This window comes from Motacilla alba, chromosome 2 (assembly GCF_015832195.1).
Source record: "Motacilla alba alba isolate MOTALB_02 chromosome 2, Motacilla_alba_V1.0_pri, whole genome shotgun sequence".
NCBI classification, from domain to species: domain Eukaryota; kingdom Metazoa; phylum Chordata; class Aves; order Passeriformes; family Motacillidae; genus Motacilla; species Motacilla alba.
The window spans coordinates 319337-344170 of NC_052017.1; the positions used below are offsets into that span (position 1 = coordinate 319337).

At 59.4% G+C, this 24834-nt stretch overlaps 3 protein-coding genes across 4 annotated transcripts; 1 reads left to right on the forward strand and 2 right to left on the reverse strand.

Moving 5' to 3' along the window:
* The first annotated feature begins 1443 nt into the window (after positions 1–1443).
* LOC119698297 (translation initiation factor IF-2-like) lies at positions 1444–12364 on the forward strand. Its single transcript, XM_038130043.1, has 4 exons — positions 1444–1448; positions 8316–8362; positions 11343–11998; positions 12042–12364. The coding sequence occupies exons 1-4, from the start codon at positions 1444–1446 to the stop codon at positions 12336–12338; spliced, it is 1005 nt and encodes a 334-aa protein (XP_037985971.1). The 3' UTR covers positions 12339–12364.
* On the reverse strand, positions 12125–16157 carry LOC119698191 (zinc finger protein 316-like). 2 transcript variants are annotated; one of them, XM_038129835.1, is made up of 4 exons: positions 16126–16157; positions 15821–15956; positions 14476–14571; positions 12125–14286 (listed from the first exon to the last, which is right to left on the reverse strand). In XM_038129835.1, exons 1-4 carry the CDS (start codon positions 16132–16134, stop codon positions 13073–13075), a joined length of 1455 nt encoding a protein of 484 aa, XP_037985763.1. In that variant the 5' UTR covers positions 16135–16157; the 3' UTR covers positions 12125–13072. The 2 variants fall into 2 exon arrangements, with proteins under 2 accessions (XP_037985763.1, XP_037985762.1); XM_038129834.1 differs by having other exon boundaries at positions 12125–14289.
* A 747-nt stretch (positions 16158–16904) lies between these two features.
* LOC119698299 (zinc finger protein 250-like) lies at positions 16905–23050 on the reverse strand. The gene is made up of 6 exons (XM_038130054.1): positions 23027–23050; positions 22145–22253; positions 21775–21888; positions 21526–21583; positions 20573–21210; positions 16905–19716 (listed from the first exon to the last, which is right to left on the reverse strand). The coding sequence occupies exons 1-6, from the start codon at positions 23048–23050 to the stop codon at positions 18425–18427; spliced, it is 2235 nt and encodes a 744-aa protein (XP_037985982.1). The 3' UTR covers positions 16905–18424.
* Between the last annotated feature and the right edge of the window lie 1784 nt (positions 23051–24834).

Here is a 24834-nt window from a genome sequence, read left to right on the forward strand (position 1 = left end):
CCCAAAAAAGGGATAATTGGGTTAAAAATCCCGAAAAGGGATGATTGGGTTAAAAACCCCAAAAAAGTATAATTGGGTTAAAAAGGCACAAAAGGGGGTGTCAGTGGTTTTAACAAACCCCAAAATCTGGGGTAAGCGGTTTTAAAATCAAAATAAAACAGGAGAAATGATTTTAAAATCAAAATAAAATGGGAGAAGTGATTTTAAAATCAAAATAAAACGTGAGAAGTGATTTTAAGAGTTAAATAAATAAATAATTAAAAAGGCGAAGTGGTTTTAAAAACGAATGGAACCCCAGGAAAAGCCTTTGAAAAGCCCCAAAAATGGGTTTCAGTGTTTTCAACATCCCCAGAGTGGGATGGGCGGTTTTAAGAGCCAAAAAAACCCAGCATAAGTCATTTTAAATGCAAAGAAAGGGATAAGTGGTTTTGGAACGCCCCGGAAATGGGGTGAGTGGTTGTAAAAGCCCCAAAACTGGGATGAGTGGCTTTAAATTCCAAAAAATCCCAAGATAAGATATTTTTAAATGAAAAAAAAAAAAAAAAAAAAAAAAAAGATAAGTGATTTTTAAATGCCCACGGAAAAGGGATAAGGTTTTAAAAACCCCAAAATTATTGTGGCCAGTGGTTTAAAAAGGAAAAAAAAAATAGAAAGAAAATATAAGTGGGTTCTGAAGCCGGAAAAAAGTGGGTAAGAGGTTTTCAAAGACCACAAAAAACGGCCTCAGTGGTTCCAAAAGCCCCAAAACCCAGGATAAGTGGATTTTAAAGTCCCAAAAAATAGGACAAGTGGTTTGAGAAGTCATTTTGAAAGACCCATGAGGATAAGTCATTTTTAAAGCCAAAAAGTGGGGATAAAATGTTTTAAAGCCTTGAAATAATGGTATGAGTGGTTTTAAAATCATGGGGGGGGGGGAAATGAACACAGGGTAAGTATTTTTTAAAGCCAAAAGAAAAAAAATGACAAGTTATTAAAAAAAAGAAATAAATAAAAAGGGAAAAAAACCCCAGAAGAGATAATTGGTTTAATAAACCCCAAAAATCAAGATAAGTGGCTTTAAAGAAAAAAAAAATCCTAGGATATATTATTTATAAAAAAACCCAAAAAAGGATAGTTGGTTTTGAAAGTCTCAAAAATGGGAAAAGTGATTTTAAAAGTGAAGGGGAAAAAAATAAATAAAAAGAAATTATTTTAAAAGCAAGAGAAACCTTCAGGATGGGCAATTTCAAAAGCTGAAAAAGGTGAAAGCCTCCAAAATGGGGATGTGTTCTTAAAAGGCCCCCAAAACTGGGGAAAGGAGAGGAGAGGAGAAAGAAAACGAGAAAAAAAAAAAAAAAAAAAGAGAAAGGAAAGAAACAGAGAGAAAAGAAAGAAAAAGAGAAAGGAAACAAAAAGTGTTTTTAAAGCAAAAAAAAGGGAACAAGTGGTTTAAAGCCCCGCAAAATGGGGTAAGTGGTTTAACACACATCCTCCCCCCAAAAAAAGGGAATAAATAATTTTAAAAGCCAGAAAGTAAAGGGGATAAGTGAATTCAAAGCCACAGAACTGGGAAGAGTGGTTTTACAAGGCCCCAGCATTGGGAAAAGGGCCCCTAAAGCCCAGGATAAGTCACTTCTAAAGCCAAACCCCAGGGACAATTGCTTCTAAGAGTTCCCTAAAAATTGAATAATTTGTTTTAAAAGTGAGAAATTTAATAAAGGGTAAGAGCAGTTTCGAAGGACTCAAAAAAAAACTCAGAATAAGTGACTTTAAAAGAAAAAACAAAAACAAAAACAAAAAACAAACAAACAAAAAACCCAAACAAGTAAAAAATAACCCCCACAAAAAAACCCAAAACAAACAAAAAAAGCCACCCCTAAAAAAGGGGCTGAGTGGTTCAAGAGGCTTTAAAGGGTTTGAAAACGGGAGGAGAGTTTTTGAAAGCAAAAACCCCAGTGTGAGTAATATAAAAATTAAAAAATCTGGGTTGGGTTGTTTTAAGAGGCCTCCAAAAATGGGATGAGCCATTCTGAAAGCCTCAAACACTGGGTTGAGAGGTTTGGAGAGCCTCAGAAACGGGATAAGAGGGGTTTAAAGCCCCTCAAAAAATAAAAAAAAAAGTAATTTTACAAGCAAAGAAAAGGCATAAGTGGTTTCAAAGCCCCCAACTTGGGATAACTGAGTTGAAAACTCCCCAAAAATGGGATGAGTGGTCAGCTGTGGGGTTGCCCTGGGGTGTGTTCGGGTCCTGTGTGCGCAGCTCTGTGCCCCGGCCCTGCAGTGTCACACAGTCACTATTGTTAGGGGATATGGTACACCCACCCAAGGCCCTGCTCCCCAGCCCAGGTGTCCCTGGCATGAGCCCTGCTGTCTGCCCTTGGGGTGCCGTCCCTCCACAGGATCAGCTTTCCCAGCCCCAGTGTAGGAGCCTCCTGATCCGCGGGTCAGGCTTTGTGCCCCGCGTTGGGCGCCAGCGAGGGGCTGCCCTGGGGCGCGTTGGGGTCAGGCTTTGTGCCCCGCGTTGGGCACCAGTGAGGGGCTGCCCTGGGGCGCGTTGGGGTCAGGCTTTGTGCCCCGCGTTGGGCGCCAGCGAGGGGCTGCCCTGGGGCGCGTTGGGGTCAGGCTTTGTGCCCCGCGTTGGGCGCCACTGAGGGACTGCCCTGGGGCGCGTTGGGGTCAGGCTTTGTGCCCCGCGTTGGGCGCCACTGAGGGGCTGCCCTGGGGCGCGTTGGGGTCCCGCGTGCCCCGCTCTGCGCCCTGGCCCTGCAGTGTCACACAGGGCAGGAGGGAAAGGCAAAGGCGCGCTTTCTCTCGGGACAAACGTCCCGGTTTATTGTGGAGCTCCTGCAGGGCCGTCCGGGGAGAAGGCGGTGTGCCAGGGAGAGAGAGGGAGTGATGGATGGCGGGAGACTTCAAACCCAGGGAATGGGGAGAGGAGGAAGAGGACCACAGCCAAGAAATATAAATATAAATATAAATATAAATATAAATATAAATATAAATATAAATATAAATATAAATATAAATATATAAATACAAATATTAAAATATATCAATATTAAAATATATAAACATATAAATATTTAAAATAAAATAATATATAAAAACATAAAGATATAAAAATATATTTATATATAAATATAAATATATAAATATAAATATTCTAAATAAGAATTATATAAATATTTAAATAAATATAGATTTAAATATAAATGCATATATTAAATATATAAATATATTGAATAAAAATAAATGTAAATATAAATGTATAAATTCATCTAATTATATAAATACATAAATATGTAAAATAAACATAGAAATAAAAAATAAAATAAAGAGAAATATATAAATAAATAAATATATACATATGTAAATATATAAATATATAAATAAATATATATATAAAATATGGAAATGTAAAAAATTGAAAATAAAAATAAAAATAAAAATAAATATATAAATATGTAAATTATGAAGATATAAAAAATAAATTTGAAAATGAAACTAAAAATAAAAAATAAAAATAAAAATAAAAATAAAAATAAAAATAAAAATTAAAATTAAAATTAAAATTAAAATTAAAATTAAAATTAAAATTAAAACATGTATATATTTATATTTACACATATTTTAATTTTTTTCTATATATACAGAAGTGAGGAGGGGGCGAGGGGAGGAGTAAACCTGGCACCAACCGCTACCACCGGGGCTTAGGGGAGGGGGAAGACCGTGTGACAAGAGAGGGCACAAGCACAGCCCTCAGTGCAGAATCCAGAGCCCAGTGCCAAGCAGCAGCCCAATGAACTATTCAGCAATACCAGAGCCCGGGATGGTGCTCCGGCAGCGCTGGGAGGCACAGGGGAGGTTTCATCCTGCTCGCCTTGGCGTGTCCGGGGCAGCGGGGTGGAGCCGACCCGCCAGGCCGCCCCAGACCGTGCTTGGACCAGCGCCCCCCGGACCATTTACAAATATAAAAACACCCCTTATACATATATACATCCATTTAAAACCACAGAAATGCCATTTACAGATATATACATCCATTTACAAGTGTATAAATACAATTTACAAATATATAAATACCGTTTGTAAATATATACATCCATTTATGAGTATAGAAATGCCATTTATAAATATACACATCCATTTATAAATATAGAAATGCCATTTACAGATATATACATCCATTTACAAGTGTATAAATACCATTTACAAATATATGCATAATTTAAATATATATATATACCATTTACAAATAGATACATCCACTTACAAGTATATAAATACCATTTACAAATATATAAATACCGTTTGTAAATATATACATCCATTTATGAATATAGAAATGCCATTTATAAATATATACATAATTTTAAAATATATATATACCATTTACAAATAGATACATCCACTTACAAGTATATAAATACCATTTACAAATATATAAATACCGTTTATAAGTATATACATCCATTTATAAATATAGAAATGCCATCTACAAATATATAAATCCGCCTATAAATATATAAATACAATTTATAAATACAGAAATACCATCTTAAAATATATAAATCCATTTATAAGTACATAAATACCATTTACAAACATATAAATGCCATTTATAAATATATAAATACCATTTACACATATATAAATCAGGGTGCTTGTGATCCTAAGGGAGAGGGGGGTGAGGGGCGCAGGGGGGTGAGGAATTTGGGGAGGTGTGAGGGTCTCAGGGAGGTGTGAGGGGCTCGGGGGGGTGAGGAGTTTGGGGGTGTGAGGGGCTCAGGGAGCTGAAACGCTCCCCAGCTCTGTTCCCGTGGGATGTGGGTCCAACATGTAAAATTTTTAAGTACAAAAGTTCTCATACAAAGCACAAAACACAAAAGCTTCTCATATAAAACTATAAAAAAACCTTTTCCTAGAGATATGCACATTTTAACTTCAGGCCTGCGCTCTCCAGGGGCCGGAGACCACGGCTGTGGTTTAATTTTGACACAAAACAAAAGCTGTGGCTTTGCTGTTGTCGAGGTTATAAATAAAATTAGCTCCTTTTCAAACCTAGTTGTTGCTTTTCCTTTTGTTTTTAATTTCAGTGGGAAGCTGCCCCCATCCCTCCCCGACCCTGCTGCAGGGAGCTGCACCCCCAGTTTGGAAGCGTGAGGTGCGGAGCAGAGCTACAATCACCACTGGAAAATGCAGGATTTTAACTGTACCCCGCTCCTTTCTGAGGCAGGAAACCCAGCTGCACCTCAGACGGGCTCAGGTGGGAGCACAAGCGTTTCCAAAAATGGTTACAGGGCCTGAGAGCTGCTAAAAGGCTTTTCTGCATCTCGCCCATCCCCTCTTTGGTGTTTTCTGATAAAACCATTCCCTTCACCCATTAATACTTTTTTCAAAATCACCCAAATCATCATCAATTTAGATCCTTCTGGGCAGGCCCGGGAAGGTTAACACAGGTTTGCATGACCCCAATTCTGCATCATTTCTCGCACCAGCTCCCAGTTTGGTTGGATTTTCTGATTCTTCACTGGTTGAAGCAAAAGAAAAAACCCACACGACAAAAGATTTTCGCAGGTTATTCTCTCTTCTTCAGTAAAAAGGCAGAATAAAATCAGCAAAAAAAAAAAAATCCTAACAACACACAAAATGGTTTGTCTTACATAATTCTGTTAGTATTTGGTCTCCCAACAAGTTGCTCTGGATGAAAACACAAACAAATCACCGAAATCAGTAAACTGGAATGCAAGCGATGGTGGGGGCAGTTAAAATCCCGTCGGTTTCTGTTCCTGTAAAAGGAAAAGCGAAACTTTGACCTGCTACAGACAGATCATAACAAACGAAAAAAAGACAAAAGCAAACCAAACCAAACAATAAAAAAAAAAAAAAAAAAAAAGAGCAATCCGCAGGGTGCTGGTTCAGTTCCGCTGTAAAACCACAGAAGTCACTAAAAGCGCCTAAAAGCCGTGATCTCATCTGGCTCTGGCTTTTCTCCTCCAAAGCCGCCGGCCGCCGCCCCACTCCAGCTCCTGAATCCATTTTCTGTGCCCCAGGAGCGCCGGCGTTCCCAGGAGAAGAGAGCAACCAGAGCTTCCCCGGATCTGGGAATATCCTGCGCTCGGCACGGCCGCACGGCGCGGTCACTGGGGTGACAGCCCCGGTGGGAATGGCTCATGTTTCATGATTCATGTTCCATGTTCAGTGTTCCATATTCCATGTTCAATGTTCCATGTTCCATGTTCAATGTTCAATGTTCCATGTTCCATGTTCAATGTTCCATGTTTCATGTCTCATGTTCCATGTTTCATGTTCAATGTTCCATGTCCAGTGTTGAATGTTTCATTTTTCATGTTCAATGTTCAATGTTCAATTTTCAGTGTTCCATGTTCCATATTCAATGTTCACTGTTTCATGTTTCATGATCCATGTTTCAAGTTTCATATTTAGTACTCAATATTCAATGTTCCATGTTTGATGTTCCATGTTCCATGTTCCATGTTCCATGTTTCATGTTCAATGTCCCATGTTCCATGTTCAATGTTCAATGTTCCATGTTCCATGTTCCATGTTCCATGTTTCATGTTCAATGTTCCATGTTTCATGTTCCATGTTCAATGTTTAGTGTTCCGTGTTTCATGTTTCATGATCCATGTTTCAAGTTTCATATTTAGTATTCAATATTCAATGCTCCATGTTTGATGTTCCATGTTCCACGTTCCATGTTTCATGCTCAATGTTCAATGTTCAGTGTTTCATGTTCCATGTCCAATGTTGAATGTTTAATTTTTCATGTTCAATGTTCAATATTCAATTTTCAATGTTCCATGTTCCATGTTGAACGTTTCATGTTTCATGTTCCATGTTCAGTGTTGAATGGTCAGTGTTGAATGTTCAATGTTTCATGTTTCATGTTCAAAGTTTAATGATTAATATTTCGTGTTTCGTGTTCAATGTTCCATGCTCAATGTTCAATGCTCAGTGTTCAGTGTTCAGTGTTCCATGTTCCATGTTCCATGTTCCATGTTCAATATTCAATGTTCAATATTCCATTTTTCATGTTCAATGTTCAATGTTTCATGTTTCATATTCAATGTTCCATGTTCCATGTTCAATATTCAATGTTCCACGTTCAGTGTTCCATGTTCCACGTTCCGTGTTCCATCCGGCAGCTCCAGGAATTTGTGTTTGGGCTGTAACCAACCCCCAGAGCTGTGACCCCCCAGGGCTGGGAATGGGGCTCCTGGGCTGCTCCCAGTGCCCAGATCCGCTGATCCGGGAGCCGGGAATGACCAGGGGGAGCTGGGAATGACCTGGGGGAGCTGGGAATGACCTGGGGGAGCTGGGAATGACCTGATGGATCCAGGAATGAACTGAGGGAGCCAGGAATGATCTGATGGAGGCAGGAATGACCTGGGGGAGCCGGGGATGACCCGAGGGAGGACGGAATGACCGGGGGGAGCTGGGAATGACTTGATGGATCCAGGAATGGCCGGGGGGGGGGGGCCGGGAATGACCAGGGGTAGCTGAGAATGACCTGAGGGAGTCAGGAATGACCTGATGGATCCAGGAATGACCTGATGGATCCAGGAATGATCTGATGGATCCGGGAATGACCCGGGGGAGGCAGGAATGACCTGAAGGAACTAAAAAATGGCCTGAGGGAGCCGGGAATGACCTGGGGGAGGCGGGAATGGCCTGAGGGAGCAGCAGTGACCCTTATCAGTGTCGCAGATAACGTCTATTCCTGCCATTTTAACTCTCTGCTGTCCACCCCGCACGCCGCCGCACTGGAGCTGGCTGGATTTGGACTCATGGCCGGGTTTCATTGCCCCCATGGCACCGTTTTGTCTCCAAAAATGGGTGAAATGAAACTGCTCCGCCCCGGCGCAGCACTGAGCAGCGGGGATTCTTCCTCCGGCCGGATGCACGGGGGGATTTCTCCCCCAGGCACTGTGCGTGCTGAGCACAGAGCAGCCCCGGTTTGGATCCCTGTCCCACACACAGATTCACTGATTCTCCCGGAGGAAACAGCCCCGAGGATCTGCTGCCAACCAAGCGTCTCACCAGGCTCAGGAGAGTCAGTCCCAGCGCAATAAATGTTAATTTCAGCAGAACTTCCTTCCCTCGGGAGCCTCCCCTCGCCTTGCCACGGGCCACGGGCAGTTTCTGGCGCTTGTGCACAGTCAGCTTGCCAGCGATCCCCGGGGAATGCCCCCGTTCCACCAGCCCTGCAGGGGCCCTCTGCCTCCCTCGGGATTATCTGCAAACAAATCGCATTTTTCAGCGCCTGCCCGGGTAATTCCTGTCCCGTTTTCGCTCGCTGTGCTCCCCCGCAGACAGATCAGCGCGTCCTCGGTTTCCCAGCGCGTTCCCTGCGCCCCAGGTGTGTTATTCCTTAACTGTGCGCAGGAATGTGCCCCCCGTGGACAGAGGGACAGAACCTTCCTCTGCCCCCAAAAAGGAAAGAGCCCAGGAGTTTCTCCCGGTGATCAGGTAGGAAAATCACTGATAGGACCCATCCCATCAAATTCGTTTTTTCCTTCCCCACCCCATCAGTCACAAATTCACCTTCCCCTTCCCCATCCCATCAAATTCACCTTCCCCTTCCCCATCAGTCACAAATTCACCTTCCCCTTCCCCGTCAGCAGCCGGGGCTCAGCAGAGGGTGCATCCCTCAGTCCCCACCAGGGGTTCCTCCTCCCCACCCGGGAGCCTGCTGGTCTGGGGAGCTGCTTTGGGGATCCTGTCTGGGGGGACACTCCCTTCCCGCCGTCCCCTTTCCCCCCAAATCAGCCACGGGTCACGGCAGCACTGCCCCACCGCGCCCCAGCCCTGCCCCAGCGCCCCCCGAAGCTCCATCGGCATCCGAGGGGGAATCCTCTCCAGAATCCCCCCTTCCACCGCATGGGCCCCTTCCCACTCCAACCCTGCGCCGTTCCAAACCATTCCCAATGGGGATCACTCCAAAATGTGCCATTCCAAACCCATTCCCAGCTGGAATCATTCTAAAATGTGCCATTCCAGGCTGGGAGCATTCCACAATGTGCCATTCCAAGCCCATTCCAGGCTGGAATCAGTCCAGAATGTGCCATTCCAAACCCATTCCAGGCTGGAATCATTCCAAAATGTGCCATTCCAAACCCATTCCCAGCTGGGATCATTCCAGAATGTGCCATTCCAGGCCCATTCCAGGCTGTGATCATTCCACAATGTGCCAATCCAAGCCCATTCCCAGCTGGAATCTATCCAAAATCTGCCACTCCAAGCCCATTCCCAGCTGGAATCATTCCAGAATGTGCCATTCCAGGTTGGAATCATTCCAGAATGTGCCATTCCAGGCCCATTCCAGGCTGGAATCATTCTAGATTGTGCCATTCCAGGCCCATTCCAGGCTGGGATCATTCCAGAATGTGCCATTCCAGGCTGGGATCATTCCATAGTGTGCCATTCCAGTCCCATTTCGCTGTCCCTCACCCCCAAGAGTGGCTGCCCTGCTCCCAGCGCTCCTGCTCCCCTTTCCTGCGGTCTGGGGATCCCAGCTTCTCCCCAAAAGCCCCTCGAGGTCCCGGGACCCCTCGGACCGGCTGAAATTCAGGAGCAGGTCCCACCTGGGTGCCAGAGCTGCTTCCAGAGACGGGTGAAACCGAACCCCCTCGGCGCCAGGGGAGCAGAATTCCTGCTTCCAACGCCGCCCTGGCCCCCGGGAACTCTGCTTCCTCGGATTTTTGGCAGCACAGCCGCTGTTTCCTGCGGCTCCACGTTCCCTGAGAAACCCCTTCGCCCAGGAATTTTTCCTCCTGGGATTGCTTCCACCCCTGGCCCACCGGGGCCAGGCTGTGCCGGGACTCCGGGAGGAGGCAGGAGCTCTCATCCGTGTCTTTCAGCCTTCTGTCTGCATCCTTTCTCTATTCCTCAGGATAGTTTAGTTCAGTATCCTTTAATATAAAATACTAGCATAAAATCATGAATTCTAGAACACGGAGCCAGATCCATCACTCCTGCCTTCCTTGGGATATTCCAACAAATACAATGTATGTCAGTATATTACAGTATTCTTTAGTATAAAATAGTATCATAAAATAATGAATTATCCTTCTAGAACGTGGAGTCACATCCATCACTCCTGCCTTCCTTGGGACATTCCCTCAAATACAATATATGTTAGTATTCTTTAGTATTCTTTAATATAAAATAGTATCATAAAATAATAAATTATCCTTCTGAGACCACAGAGCCAGATTCAGCACTCCTGCCTTCCTTGGGACACTCCCAAAAATACAATGTATGTTAGGATACTTTAGTATTCTTTAATGTAATATAGTATCATAAAATGATAAATTATCCTTCTAGAACGTGGAGTCACATTCATCACTCCTGCCTTCCTTGGCTCATTCCCACAAATACAATATGTGTTAGTATATTATAGTATTCTCTAATATAAAAGAGTATCATAAAATAATAAATTACCCTTCTAGAACACAGAGCCAGAATCACCACTCCTGCTTTCCTTGGGACATTCCCACAAATACAATATTTGTTAGTATATTACAGTATTATTTAGTATAAAATAGTATCATAAAATAATAAATTATCCTTCTAGAACGTGGAGTCACATTCACCACTCCTGCCTTCCTTGGGACACTCCCACAAATGCAATATCTGTTAGTATGGTTCAGTATTCTTTAATATAGTATCATAAAATGATCAATTATCCTTCTGAGAGCGCGGAGCCGGATCCAGCACTCCCGCCTGCCACGGGGCTCTCGGAGCTGGGTGTCCCTTGGGAACGCCGCTGTGGGGCAGAGGCTCGGCGTGACCCTGAGCACTGGGAGGAGGAGGAGGGAATGTCCTGCCAGCCCGGGGGTGCCCCGGTGCCGGAGGAGCCGGGGCCAGCCCGTCCCTCCCCGCGGCGCTCAGCCCCAGGAGCGCAATCCCATCTTTTTGGGAGCGCAACCCCATTTTTTTGGGAGCGCAATCCCAATTTTTTGGGGAGCGCAATCCCTTTTTTTTTTGGGAGCGCAATCCCATCTTTTTGGGAGCACAATCCCATTTTTTTGGGAGCGCAATCCCATTTTTTTGGGAGCACAATCCCATTTTTTTGGGAGCGCAATCCCATCTTTTTGGGAGCGCAATCCCATTTTTTTGGGGAGCGCAATCCCATTTTTTTGGGAGCGCAATCCCATTTTTTTGGGGAGCGCAATCCCTTTTTTTTTTGGGAGCGCAATCCCGTTTTTTCGGCACCAGGGAGATCCAGCCCCACGAACGCACGGCGCCTCGGCATCCCGCCCCCCGCTCCGCGCGCTCCCGGCTCCGCTCTAATTTCAGGAATCCAGCTGGGAAAAGGGCTCGTGATCGGATCTGAGGGAGAAAGAAGGGAACCGGGAGCGGGGGTGAATTCTCCCGGCGATTCGAGCGCGCACCGAGAGCGGGCCCGGCGCCTCCCCCCGCGCCCCGTCCTGCGGCCCCGAGCGCGGCTCCTCCACGTGTGCTCCCGGCACGTGGAACGGCGACATCCCAAAAAAGCCACCGCGGCCGCGGCGCTGTCACAGCCGGGGGCGGCGGGGAGGCGACAGGGCGACACCGCCGGGCCGGGAACGCGGGGAGCGGCCGCAGCCGGGGCACCGGGCGGGATCTGGGGAATGCGTGGGGAATATTCCTCCTGGAAAGAGCCGCCCGGCCCCGGGGCTGTCGGAGCCGTGCGGATGTGGCGCCTGGGGACGCGGCCGGTGGTGGCCCTGGGGACAGGGGCACCGGGGGCCGTCCCCTTTGTCGCACGGCCGCGATTCCCCGCTGCCGCCGTGCCCCAGTTTCCCCGGCCCTGCCTCGCAGCTCCGCGGGCAGATGGAGGCGGGCGGGAGCCTGTCCCCATTCCCACGGGAGCGCCGCCATCTGTCCCCTGCTCGGGGACATTCCCAGCGCTCCCAGTGCGAGCGGCCCCCGCCCACTGGGGAGGGAGGGGAACGCCGAGCCGGGGGCTGTGGGCTCCCTGCGCGGACTGGGAGCGGCTGGGGGGCTGCAGGTGCCCCCCAGGGGCCGGACTGGGAGCGGCTGGGGGGCTGCAGGTGCCCCCCAGGTGTGGGATCCCCCCCCGGTGGGTCCTCCCCCCCCAGCCTCACTTGCATTTTTTACTCATTTCTACATTAACTGCGATTTTTGGCGTTTGTTTATTTAGGGGAGGGGGGACACTGCGGGGACACTGGGTGGCTCCTGCTGCCACAAGAGCCCTGCCATGGTTCAACCACCACAAAGAGCCCAGAAGAGTCTCCTTCCTCCCCTCCCTCCCTCCCTTCCTCTTCCTCCCTCCCTCCCTTCCTCTTCCTCCCTCCCTGCCCTTCCTCCTCATTAAAGGGAATAAATAGAATAGAAATAAATAGAATTAAATGGAATCGGAAGAACAGAATGGAGGAGGAGAACCGGGCTAAGCAGAAGACAACAACTGGAATAACTTAAATAGAATAAAATATAGCAGAAAGAATCATAAATGACAGAGAAAAAAATAAAATAAATAGACTGAAAGAAATTTCTGGCTTCAAACACAAACACTTCTGGCTTCAAACACAAACACGGGACCGGGAAATGCCCCTGAGGGAAATTCCAGGACCCAAAGGTACTTCAGCATCTGAAGAGAACGCGGAGAACCATCCCAGAGGGATTTTCCAAGGTCCGAAGATACTTCCAGGTCCCGGGGGACACGGAGCAGCAGCGGTGGGGCATTCTGCCAGGCGCAGAGGTAACACGGAAACCATCCCAGAGGGATCTCCCAGCGTCTGGGAGAACTGGGAAGCGTTGCAGGACATCTCAAGGTCCAAGGGGACACGGAGAAGTGTCCTGGAGAGACTGCCCGAGATGCGAAAGGCACACGGAGAAACGTCCCCGAGGGATTTGCCAAGGTCCGGGGGGACATGGGGAAACATCCCACGTACTTCGAGATCCAAAGGGAACACGGAGACACATCCCGGGGGGATTTCCCAGTCTAAAGGGACATGGAGAAGTCCCTGGGCTCCAGAAGCCTCCGGGGGCTCGTGGCCCCGGGGTGGCCGCGGCACCGGCGAGGTCACACCAGCAGGGCACCGGGGTGACCCCGCTCCCGCGGCTACCGCGGGTCACCCGCCGGGAGCTCCCTGTCCCTGAGGGGCTCCCCAGCCCCGAGCGCGTCCCTGGGCTCGAGGGGGTCCCTGTCCCCAGGCATGGCCCCATCCCTGCGGGGGTGCCTCTCATGGAGCAGGTCCCCGTCCCTGAGCGGGTCCCTGTCCCCACAGGGCTCCCTGTCCCTGTCCCTGAGCAGGTCCCCATGCCCACGGGGGTCCCTATCCCTGTCCCCATCCCCATCTCCATCCCTACCCCTATCCCCATTCCCATCCCTGTCCCTGAGCAAGTCCCCGTGCCCACGGGGGTCTTTGTCCCTGTCCCCACAGGGGTCCCTGTGCCCACGGGGGTCCCTGTCTCTGTCTCTGTCCCCACAGGAGTCCCTGTCTCTGTCCCCGCAGGGGTCCCTATCCAGGTCCCTATCCCTGAGTGGGTCCCCGTCCCCGCGGGGGTCCCTGTCCCTGTGGCTGTCCCTGTCCCTGTGGCTGTCCCTGTCCCTGTCCCCGTCCCCGCGGCGGTCCCTGTCCCTGTCCCCGTCGCCGTCCCCGCGGGGTCGCAGGCCGCGGGGCCGGCAGGTCCGGCGTGTCCTGCGGTGGGAGCTGAGGTTGGCCTGCGAGGCGAAGGCGCGGCCGCAGCGGGCGCAGGGGAAGGGCCGGCGGCCCGAGTGCGCCCGGCGGTGCAGCCAGAGGTGCCCGCGGTGCGGGAACACGCGGCCGCACTCGGGGCACGGGTGGCACGGGCGGGCGCGGTGGCCCCGCAGGTGCAGCTCCAGGCTCTCCCTCCAGCTGAAGCCGCGCCCGCAGCGCCCGCACACGAAGGGCCGCTCCTCGCCCGGCGCCGCCGCTCCCGGGCGGCTGCGGGGGCCCGGGGGCCGCGCCCGGTGCGCGTCGCGGTGCCGCAGCAGGTCCCCGCGCAGGCAGAAGCCGCGGCCGCACTCGGGGCAGCCGTGCCGGGCCCGGTTCCCCCGGCGCAGCTTCTTGTGCGCCAGGAGGCTGCGGCGGTGCCGGAAGGACACGCCGCAGGTGCCGCACAGGTACGGCCGGCCCGCGGCCCCGCCGCTCGGCCCGCCGCCGAGGAGCCCCGGCGGCACCGGCACCGGCCGGGGGAGCGCCCCGGCACGGCCCCCCGGCGCGGGGTCACGGCAGCCGGAGCGGGGGACACCGCGCCCCACCTGCCAGCGTCCCCCGGCGCCATCCTTGCTGTCAGAGCCGCTCCAGGCACCTGCTGGGAACAGAGGGTCACCGTGGGGGCCCCGAACCCACCGCCGGCCCCACGACCACCCCGTGGGGCACTCCCAGCCCAGCCCAGCCCAGGGGTGTCACACAGGGTCCTGGCCAGGGCCAGCCCCTCGTCCCACAGAGAGCCCCCAGCCCCACAGGGAGTCCCCGCGGGGCGTCCCCGGTCACTCACTGCTGTCGGTGGTGTCGGTATCGCCGCTGCTCCCCCCCGCGCAGGGAACCCCCCCGTGCGACTCCTCCTTCATGGCGGGGAGCTTGGAGTTGGGGTCTGTGCGGGACAGAGGACCCTCAGCGCCCCCCGCCGTGCCCTGGCAGGGTCACGGTCACCGGGAGCCGCCACCGGGCCGGGGGCTGTGCCGGGGGCGGCGGGGCCGGGGCAGCCGGTGCTGTCATTCCGCACAGCCGGGAGCCGCCCGAGCCCCGCTCCGCACGCACGCACGGGCTGAGCTCTGCAGACCCCCGGGCAGCTCCGGACCCCCAGCTCGGCCTCGGAACCCCCGCCATGCACCCAGACCCCCAGCTGGGCCTCTGAACCCCGACCGAGCTCTCAGACCCCCAGACAACCCCCCAAATCCCGGCTCAGCCTCCGGACCCTAGCTCAGCCTCTGAACCCCCAGCTCAGCCTCCAACTGCACCCCCAGCTCCATGGCACCCCCAGTCCCATGGCACCCCCAGCTCGTGGCACCCCCTGCCCCTGGCACCTCGAGCCCCGTGGCACCCCCAGCCCCAAGGCATCCCCAGTACTGGGCACCCCCAGCTCGTGGCACCCCCAGCCCGTGGCACCCCCTGCCCCTGGCACCCCGAGCCCCGTGGCACCCCCAGCCCCAAGGCATCCCCAGTACTGGGCACCCCCTGCCCTGGGCACCCCCAGCCCCTGGCACCCCCAGCCCCAAGGCATCCCCTGCCCTGGGCACCCCCAGCCCCATGGTATCCCCATCCTGTGACACCCCCAGCCCTATGGCACCCCCAGCCCTAGGCACCCCCAGCCCTTAGCACTCAGAGCCCTGTGGCACCCCCTGCCCTGGCGACCCCCAGCCCCTGGCACCGCCTGTTCTTGGCACCCCGAGCCCCGTGGCACTCCCAGCCCCATGGCAGCCCCAGTCCTATGGCACCCCTTGCCCTGGGCACCCCCTGCCCCACGGCACTACCAGCCCCGTGGTACCCCTAGCCCGTGACACCTCCAGCCCCATGGCACCCCGAGCCCCTGGCACCCCCTGCCCTGGCCACCCCCAGTCCCTGGCACCCCCAGCCCCATGGCACCCCCATACCCATGGCACCCCGAGCCCTTGGCACCCCCAGCCCCGTGGCACCCCCAGCCCCGTGGCACCCCCAGCCCCATGGCACCGGAGCCCCTGGCACCCCCAGCCCTGGGCACCCCGAGCCCCGTGGCACCCCCAGCCCCAAGGCATCCCCTGTTCTGGACACCCCAAGCCCATGGCACCCCCTGCCCTGGGCACCCCAAGTCCCGTGGCACCCCGAGCCCCTGGCACCCCCAGCCCCACGCCCCCGTCCCTCACCCAGGCTGGCCACCAGGTCGTAGTTGTCGCCCATGACCTCGCGGTGCAGCGCCCGCTGCCAGGGCGCCAGCTGCGCCCACTCCTCGGGGCAGAAGCGCACGGCCACCTCCTCGAATGTCACCTCGGGGGGCCCCCCCTGGCAGCGACAGCGGGGCGCTCAGCGGGGCCCTGGCTGCGCACCCCGCCCCGCTCCGGGGGCCCGAGCCCCGCTAGTCCCGGCCGGGGGAGTGGGGACAGCCCCGGAGCCCCCCAGCCCTCCGCAGGGACCCCCGGAGCCCCGCCCGGCACGGCCCGGCCCGGCTCACCCGCTGCATGGCCGGGCGGGGCCGATGGCGGCGGCGGAAGGGGCCGGGCTGGGGGGGCGGCACCGGCGGGGGGAAGAGCACCGGAACCGGGGCATGGGGGCACCGGGGGGGGGTCCCCGGGCGAGGGGCGGCTCCGCATCGGTGAGTGCCGGGGCGCGGCCCCGCTCGCCCACCCTGCGGCAGCGTCACCCGCCCCCCAAACGGGGCCCCTCGGGGACACGGCCCCCCCCAAATCCCGAGGGACCGGCCTGGTGCCCCCGGGGACCTGGGAACCCCGCACCGGAGGACCCCAGCCCCAAAGGGTCCCACACCGCGTGTCCCCCCCAGGACAGGGACACCCCCCGGTCCTGCCCTGCGGCCCCTGTGCCCAGACCCCCCAGAACCCCCCCGGGGTGTCCCCGGCCGGAGCAGGGGAGCACAGCCACGCGCCTGGCCGGTGGCACAGGGTGTCCGTGTCCCAGCCGGTCCCCCCAGTGGCAGCCCCAGTGTGAGACCCCCCCCCAGTCTGTCCCCAGGGGGCAGCGGGGGCGCTGGTGCCACCCCCGTGGATGTGACAGCGACCCTGGGGTCGGCCCGGTGGCCACCCCAATGCTGAGCTCTCACCGGGTGTCCAGGTGGGGTCTTCCAGGTCGGAAGGTGCTGGCACTGGCTCTGGCACTGTCCTGGTGCCCCTTGGCCATGGGGGCTGAGCCTTTCCCGGGGCTCAGCCCAGGCCTGAGGCTGCAGAGAGACCCCCGTGTCCTCCCACCCCGTCCCAGACAGAGCAGCTGGAGCCCAGAGCCATCAGAAGCTTTTATTTTAAATAACCTCAAAAAATAGAATTGCAGAGAGCAGAGCTGGGGGAGGGGAGTGGGGCGGGACCCCCTGCCCAGCCGGGGCTCGGGGGCGGCTGTCCCGGCGTTGGTCCCGTCACAGGACCCGATTCCCTTTGGGATGAAGCAGTGGCAGCTCCCGGCGGTGTCTGCGGCCGCAGCTCTGCCCCAGACCGTGGATCCCGGCTCTGTCACCCCGGGGGCACAGGGAGAGGCCACACAAACGCCAGCAAAGCCCCCCCGTGCCGCTGGAGCCCCCCACCACCACCACCACCAGCAGACTCCGGCTCCAGCGGCCACCCCGCGTGCCCCGTCCCCAAGCCGGAATAGCGAGTCCCAAAGCGCGGTTACCCAGAGCAAGCAGAAGCACAAGCTGCCCCCCATCCCCCCGGCTCCGGAGGCGTCTCCGGGGCCCCTCTGGAAGCGGAGCCGAGCCCTCCCAGGCCTTTTCCCGGCTGTCTTCCCAGCGTGCTCCCAACCCCTGCGCGGAGCTGGGCTGGGGACCCCGGGGGTCAGCCCGCAGCAGGGCGGGCCCAGCGCCCCCATCCCATCCCATCCCATCCCATCCCAGCTGCGTCCTCAGGGAATGCCATCCAGTCCGCAACAGGCTGGAACGTTCTGGAAGCACAGGGAGCCCTTTTGGGCCCCTCCTGTCCCGAGTCTGGCTCCAGTGGATGCAGCTCCACTGTGCCCAGCTCCTCCTGGCCGGTGTGGCCGGAGCCCACGCGGCAGATCCGGCTCCAGCGCTGGCTGCTCCAGCCCTTTGGCGTCTTCCCAAGCCAGGAATGTGCCATGTCCCAGCCCGGCTCTGCCCCACAGCCCCGGCTGGAGGCTGCTCCGAGTCCCAGGGCTGAATCTGGCTAGCGGTGTCACCTTGGCACCGGAGCCCTCGGCTCCATCCCTCTGGCTCTGTCCCTTCAGCCCCATCTTTTTGGCTCCATCCCTTCAGCCCCATCTTTTTGGCTCAGTGCCTCTGGCTCTGTCCCCTCGGCTCCATCTTTTTGGCTCTGTCCCTTCAGTCCCATCTTTTTGGCTCAGTGCCTCTGGATCAGCCCCATCTTTTTGGCTCTGTCCCCTCGGCTCCATCTCCTCCGGGCTCACGCGGCTGTCCCCAGGAGCCGAGGGCCGGTCCTTGCCGGGGGTGTCTCGTCGGGGGTTCCAGCGTGGGGGCTCACAGGCGGCCGGGGCGGGGCGGGGGTCCCGCTGGGGGGGTCTCAGCGCAGGTGCCGGCGCGGGGGTTGCAGGCAGCCGGGGCGGGTGCCGGGGCTCACAGGCAGCCGGGGCACGGCGCGGGTTTCTCCTCGCCGCACTCGCGCTCCGGCGCTCCCGGCGCTCGCTTCTCCTCGAAGGCGCGGGCGCAGCCCCCGGCCTTGGCCCAGAGCTGCCCGCGGGGGGGCTCAGGGGGGCGGGGGGCCAGGCAGGCGGCGCAGCAGCACGGCGGGGGCAGCCCCGGCGCCCGCGGGCTCGGGCCCCCCGCCCCGGGGCACTTACAGGGGGGCACCGGGGCCGGGGGCGGCGGCGCCGGGGCCGGGCGGGGGCTCGTCCTGCATCAGCTGCAGGAGGATGTCGGCGGCGCCCGAGGGGCTGTCGGGGCGCGCCGGGGGCGCCCCGCGGGAGCAGGGCGGCAGCAGCAGCGCGGGGGGCTCGGGGCCCTTGCCCAGCGGGTCGGCGGCGGCGCAGGGGGGGGCCAGGCCGGCGCCGTGGGTGCGGCGGTGGCGCAGCAGGTGAGCCTTCTGGCTGAAGCCCTTGCCGCAGTCGGCGCAGCGGAACGGCCGCTCCCCGGTGTGCGTCCGCAGGTGCACGGCCAGGTTCACCTTCTGCCGGAAGCGCTTCCCGCACTCGGCGCAGGCGTGGGGCCGCTCGGCGCAGCCGTGGGGACACTCGGCGCACGCGTGGGGACACTCGGCGCACGCGTGGGGCTGCTCGGCGCAGCCGTGGGGCCGCTCGCAGGGGTGCGGCCGCTCGCAGGGGTGCGGATGCTCGGCGCAGGTGCGAGGATGCTCGGCGCAGGCGTGAGGACGCTCGGCGTGGCCGTGGGGGCACTCGGCGCAGGCGTGGGGCTGCTCACACGGGTGCGGCCGCTTGGCGCAGGCGTGGGGCTGCTCGCACGGGTGGGGACACTCGGCGCAGGGGTGCGGCCGCTCGGCGCAGGGCTGCGGCTGCCCGCAGGCGTGGGGTCGCTCGCAGGCGTGGGGGTGCTCCGCACAGGCGTGGGGATGCTCCGCGCAGGCGTGAGGATGCTCAGCACAGGCGTGAGGATGCTCAGCACAGGTGCGGCGCTGCTCGGCGCAGGTGTGGAGCCGCTCGGGGCAGCCGTGGGGACGCTCGGCGCAGGCGTGGGGCCGCTCGGCGCAGCCGTGGGGACACTTGGCGCAGGCGTGCAGCTGCTCGGCGCAGGCGTGCGGCCGCTCGGCGCCGCCGTGGCCCGGCCGGAGCCCCCCGTGCTCCGCGCAGGCCTCCCCGCACAGCGCGCAGGGGAAGGGGCTCCCGGCGGGGTCCAGGGCGCCGGGGGCCGGGCCGGGGGTCCCGGTGTGCACCCGCTGGTGCACCCGCAGGGACAGTTTGCTCTTGAAGCGCTTGGGGCACTCGAGGCAGGTGAAGGGCTGGCGGCCCAGGTGCGTCTTCTGGTGTGCCAGCAGGTTGGGCTTCTGCGCGAAGCGCTTCCCGCACTGGGCGCAGGCGAAGGGGCGCTCGCCCGTGTGCACCCGGTAGTGCGTCACCAGGTTGCCCTTCTGGTTGAAGCGGCGGCCGCAGACGCCGCAGGTGAAGGGCCGCTCACCTGTGTGGATGCGCTGGTGGGTGGCCAGGTTGGTTTTGAGGCTGAAGCGCTTGCCGCAGGTGTCGCAGCGGAAGGGGCCGCGCCCGCCGGGGCCGTGCCCGTGCCGCGGCGCCCGCTCGCACTGCGCCAGGCCCCGCCCGCACTCGGGGCACGGCCAGGGCCGGCCCTCGCCCGCCCGCGCCCCCGGGGGGGAGCCGGGGGGCTGCTCGGCGCCCGGCTCCGCGGGGGGGGCGCCGGGGCACGGCTTGTGCCCCGCGTGGCTCTTCTGGTGGGCGACGAGGGCGAGCCAGAGCCCGAAGCTGTTGCCGCACTGATTGCAGATGAAGGGCTTTTCCGGGGAGAGCGCGGCTTCCCCCGGCCCCGGCTGCGCCCCCAGGGGCCCCAGGACGGGGGGGCCGGGGGCGAAGGGCGCGGCGGGCGCCTCGGGGGGCCGCAGCAGGGGCACCTTGGGGCAGAAGCCGTCGCCGCAGTGGGCGCAGGGGAAGGGGGGCTCGCCCGGGGGCGGGGGGGGGGAAGCCCTTCTCGGGGCACGGGAACAGCTCGGCGCCCTCGGGGAGCTTCGGGGCGGGCGGGAGCGGGGCGAAGGGAGCGGGGTCCTGCGGGGCGGGCGCGGGGGGCAGCAGGGCGGGCGCGGCCCCGAAGGGCGCGGCGGGGGCCGGGCCGCGCGCGGGGCAGCGGCGCTGGCGGGGGATGTGCGTCTTCTGGTGGGCCTTGAGGGACACCTTGTCCTTGAAGCACTTGTGGCACTGGGCGCAGGGGAAGGGGCGCAGGTCGGTGTGGGTGCTCTGGTGCGTGACCAGGTTGGTTTTCTGGGTGAAGCGCTTGCCGCACTGGGCGCAGGCGAAGGGCCGCTCACCTGTGTGCACCCGGTAGTGCGTCACCAGGTTGGTTTTCTGGTTGAAGCTGCGGCCGCACAGGAAGCAGGAGAAGGGCCGCTCGCCCGTGTGGATGCGCCGGTGCGTGATCAGGTTGGGCTTCTGCCGGAAGCTCTTGCCGCACTCGGGGCACACGAAGGGCGCGTCCTCGGGGCAGCCCCGCGCCGGCGCCCGCGCCCGCGCCTTGCCCTCCTCGGGGTGGGCGCCGTGGATGCGCTGGTGCGCCAGCAGGTTGGCCTTCTGCGAGAAGCTCTTGCCGCACTGGGCGCAGGGGAAGGGCCGCTCGCCCGTGTGCACGCGCCGGTGCGTCAGCAGGTTGGGCCGCTGGCTGAAGCTCTTGCCGCAGTCGCCGCAGCGGAACGGCTTCTCGCCGGTGTGGATGCGCTCGTGCGTCACCAGGCTCTGCTTCTGCCGGAAGCCCTTCCCGCACTGGGCGCAGCGGAAGGGGCCGGGGACGCCCCCCTGGGCCCCCCAGCAGCCGGCGCGGGGGGCAGGGGGGGTCCCGGGGGGGCTCGGGGCCGCGCTGCCCGCCGGGGAACCAGCGGCCGGAGCTGCCGCCCGCGGCCGGGAACAGCTCCAGGGAGCCGGCGCCAATCCCGGGCTTCTCCTCGGGCTCCACCTTGCTCACCCGCCCGGGCTCCACTGCACCGGAGAGATCCCGGTGTCAGCGCGGCTCACGGGGAATTCCGGGGTGCCCCGAGCGGGGGGGACCCGGGCCCAGCCCCCCCGTCCTTGTGGGCGCCTCGCTGCTGAACCAGGGGGCACAGGACACCCCAACGGGCCTCAATTCCCCAAGCCCCAACTGGTGTGGGACACCCAAGGGGCCCCCGAACCCCCCCAGTTTGTGACACCCAGGTCCAAAATTGTCCCAGCTGGCTCAGAATGGCAAAAACTGGTCTAAAGCGGCCGGAACTGGCTCTCAAAGCCGGCCCACCATGACCACGAACTCGTCAGAATTACCACAAACTGGTCACAAATGGCTGTGAACCGCCCTAGCACGGCCCCAAAATGGCTGAAAACTGGCCCAAAATGGCTGGAAAAGGTCTTTAAACTGGCTCAGAACTCCCCAGCTGGCCCCAAAAAGCTCTAAACTGGCCCAGAACGCCCCGAAAGAATCCCAGCCCGCCTTCTCCCCCGAGCCCCCCAGCCCAGCGCTCCCCCAGCCCCACAGGCCCGGACTCACCGGCGCAGGGGCTGCCCAGGGCCTTGGACTCCTCGGGGCCCGCGCGCGCGGCTCCGAACGGCTCCTCCGGCGGCTTCATCCCGAACAAACCCCCCGGCTTAAAGAACCGGTACCCTGCGGAGGCAACGGGGCGCCGCAGTCGGGACCCCCGGCACGGCTGGGGCCGGGAGAACCGGGCTGGGGCACGGGGGCTGCAGCCGCTCCTGGAGAGCCACGCCGGGCTCCGGGCTCCTCCCGCAGCCTCTCCCACGCCCGGGAATCCCCAGAACGCTTTCATCGTCCCGGTTCAAAGTGCCCACAAAAATGCACCGAGCTGGGCGCGGAAAATCCCGCCCCGGCCCCCAGCCCGGGTGTCCCCCCCTCCCCTCACCTGTGCAGGGATCCGAGGGGATCTCGGCGCCCACGGCATCCAGCTGGGACGCGCCCCGCGGCGCCGGGCTCAGCCGCGAGTACGGCAGCAGGTCCAGGGCGTGGGCGGGCTGGGGAGGGGGCAGCGGCTCAGAGGCATTTTGGGGCCATTTGGGGTCGTTTGGGGATGTTTGGGGACCTTTCCCTGGCTTTGGCCACAGGCCAAGGATAGGGACCGTGCCCCCATTCCTGCATCCCAAACCAGACCCCTGACCCTAAATCACATCCCCTAAATCAGACCCCTGCTCCCCCAAACCACATCCCCACCCCCAAAGCAGACCCCTGCCCCTAAATCACATCCCCATCACAAAACCAGACCCCTGCTCCCCTAAATCACATCCCCACCCCCCAACCCAAATCCCACACCCCCAGACCAACTCCCTGCTTCCCCAGCAGATCCCTCCTCCCCAAACAAGATCCTTGTTCCCCCAAAATGCCCAACCCTGCCCCTCCAGACCAGAGCCGTGACCCCCAAACCCTGTCCCTGTCCCCCCCCCCAAACCAGCTCCTTTTCCAGCCAGACCCGCCCCGAGGGAGGAACCTTTCCCGAGGAGCCAGTCCCGCTTTCCGGGGACACCGAACCCCCCGGGTCCCCCGCGCCCTCCCGGGTCCCTCTGGCGTCCCCAAGCCCCGCAGCCCGGCGGTGGCACAGCCGAGGGGGGTGCGGCCCCCCCGCGCCCCGGCACTTCCCAAATGCGCCGAGTTCCCGGAAAAACTCCTGGGGGGCGCCGAGGCTTGAGGGAAAAAATCCCCGGAGAAGCCCCCGGCGCCGGGAATCCCCCGGGAATGCCCCCGGAGGCGCGGGCGGCGCGGCAGCGGGGATCCCCCGCAGCTCCCCGCGTACCTGGGGCGCGCCCCCCGCCGACATCGCGGCCCCTCCGCGGGCCCCGGGGGGCTCTCCCGGCTCTGCCCGGCCTTCTCCGGCTCCGCTTCCGCACCGAGTCCCTCAAATGGCCGCGGCGGGTCCTGCGGGAGCGGGAGAGCGGGATGGGAGCGGGATGGGAGCGGGATGGGAGCGGGATGGGAGCGGCAGCGGGGATGGGGCGGGCAGCGGCCCGGGCAGCGCGGCGCGCCCGGAGCGGCTGCGGCGGCCTCGGCCCCGGCCTCCTCCTCCTCCTCCTCCTCCTCCTCCTCCTCCTCCCCCCGGAATTTGGGGTGCGGAAGGCGCCGAGCGGGGCCGGATCCGGCTGTGAACGGCGAGAGGCGGGGAGCGCTGGGAGTTGTAGTTCGGGATGGGATGGGAATGGAATGGGATGGGATCGAGATGGGATAAACGGGATGGGAATGGGGATGGGAATGGGGATTGGGATGGGAATGGGGATGGGATAAACGGGATGGGAATGGGGATGGGGACGGGATAAACGGGATGGGATAAACGGGATGGAAATGGGGATGGGGACGGGATAAACGGGATGGAAATGGGGATGGGAATGGGATGGGATGGGGATGGGATAAACGGGATGGGATGGGAATGGGGATGGGATAAACGGGATGGGATAAACGGGATGGGATAAACGGGATGGGAATGGGGATGAGATAAACGGGATGGGATAAACGGGATGGGAATGGGGTGGGGATGAGGATTGGGATGGGAATGGGAACGGGGATGGGGATGGGAATGGGAATGGGGTGGGGATGGGAATGGGAATGGGGTGGGGATGGGAACGAGCGGGAGCGGCAGCAGGGAATGGTCCTGGCACGGCATCGGCTCGTCCAGCCGGGAACGGCCCCGGGAGCCGGGAACGGCCTCGGGAGCTGGGAATACGGGAATAGCCCCGGGAGCCCTGAATGGCCTCGGGAGCCGGGAATACGGGAATAGCCCCGGGAGCCGGGAATAGCCCCGACACATCCTCGTCCTGCCAGGAATATCCCCGGAAGCCGGGAACAGCCCCGGGAGCCGGGAAGAGCCCCGGGAGCCGGGAACAGCCCAGCACGGCCTCGCCCTGGCAGTCAGGGACAGCCCTGGGGCTCGGGAGGAGCCCCGGCGTGGAATGGCCTCGTCAGCCGGGAGCAGCCCCGGGAGCAGCCCCGGGAGCCGGGAGCAGCCCCGGGAACAGCCCCGAGAACAGTCCCGGGAGCAGCCCCGGGCCACCGGGCCGCGCTCCCCCGGGCCCGGCGCTCCTGCGGCAGCTCCCGGGGATCCCGGCTGTGGCCGGTGCCTCGGGGGGTTCGGAGCGACCCCGGTGCGCCCCAGCCCCGGCTCCCTCCCGCCGCAGCCCCGGCGCGCCGCCGCCACGGGCGTCCCCCCTCGAGGCTCCTGACACCCCCAAGATCAGCCCGCGACCCCCACGGCCCCCGCGCCCCCCCAGACCCGCCCCGGTGCCCCCCCGGTGCCCCCCCGGTACCCCCCCCCCCGGGCCACGTGACCGCGACCCCCGGGACCCTCCCGGGAAACTCACGGGCGGCCGCTGCCCCGCGGCGCGGTGACGTCACGCGCACGGTGACGTCAATGCGTCGATGACGTCACGGTGTCAGCACCGGCAGCGTCCGGCCCCGCCCCGTTCCGGGTCGGGGGGCGGGGCCTGGGGCAGCGCCCCCTAGCGGCGCCGCGGGACAGCGCAGCCGCCACGGGATGGGAGGGGCCGGAGAGACCCCGCCCCCCCAGCGTGCCCCCAGTGTCCCCCCAGTGTCCCCCCAGTGTCCCCTAGTACA

Coding starts and splice junctions, on each gene's coding strand:
- LOC119698299 (XM_038130054.1), bottom strand. CDS start 23,050: ATGTCGGCGGGGGGCGCGCCCCAG. Junction 21,889..22,144: donor CCCCTCGGATCCCTGCACAG/GTGAGGGGAGGG, acceptor TTGCCTCCGCAG/GGTACCGGTTCTTTAAGCCG. Junction 19,717..20,572: donor GCACTACCGGGTGCACACAG/GTGAGCGGCCCT, acceptor GCATCCACACAG/GTGAGCGGCCCTTCACCTGC.
- LOC119698191 (XM_038129834.1), bottom strand. Junction 14,572..15,820: donor CGACCTGGTGGCCAGCCTGG/GTGAGGGACGGG, acceptor TGTCCCGCACAG/ACCCCAACTCCAAGCTCCCC. Junction 14,290..14,475: donor TACCGACACCACCGACAGCA/GTGAGTGACCGG, acceptor CTCTGTTCCCAG/CAGGTGCCTGGAGCGGCTCT.
- LOC119698297 (XM_038130043.1), top strand. Junction 8,363..11,342: donor GCGCGTTCCCTGCGCCCCAG/GTGTGTTATTCC, acceptor ATCGGATCTGAG/GGAGAAAGAAGGGAACCGGG. Junction 11,999..12,041: donor GAGCGGCTGGGGGGCTGCAG/GTGCCCCCCAGG, acceptor GGGGGGCTGCAG/GTGCCCCCCAGGTGTGGGAT.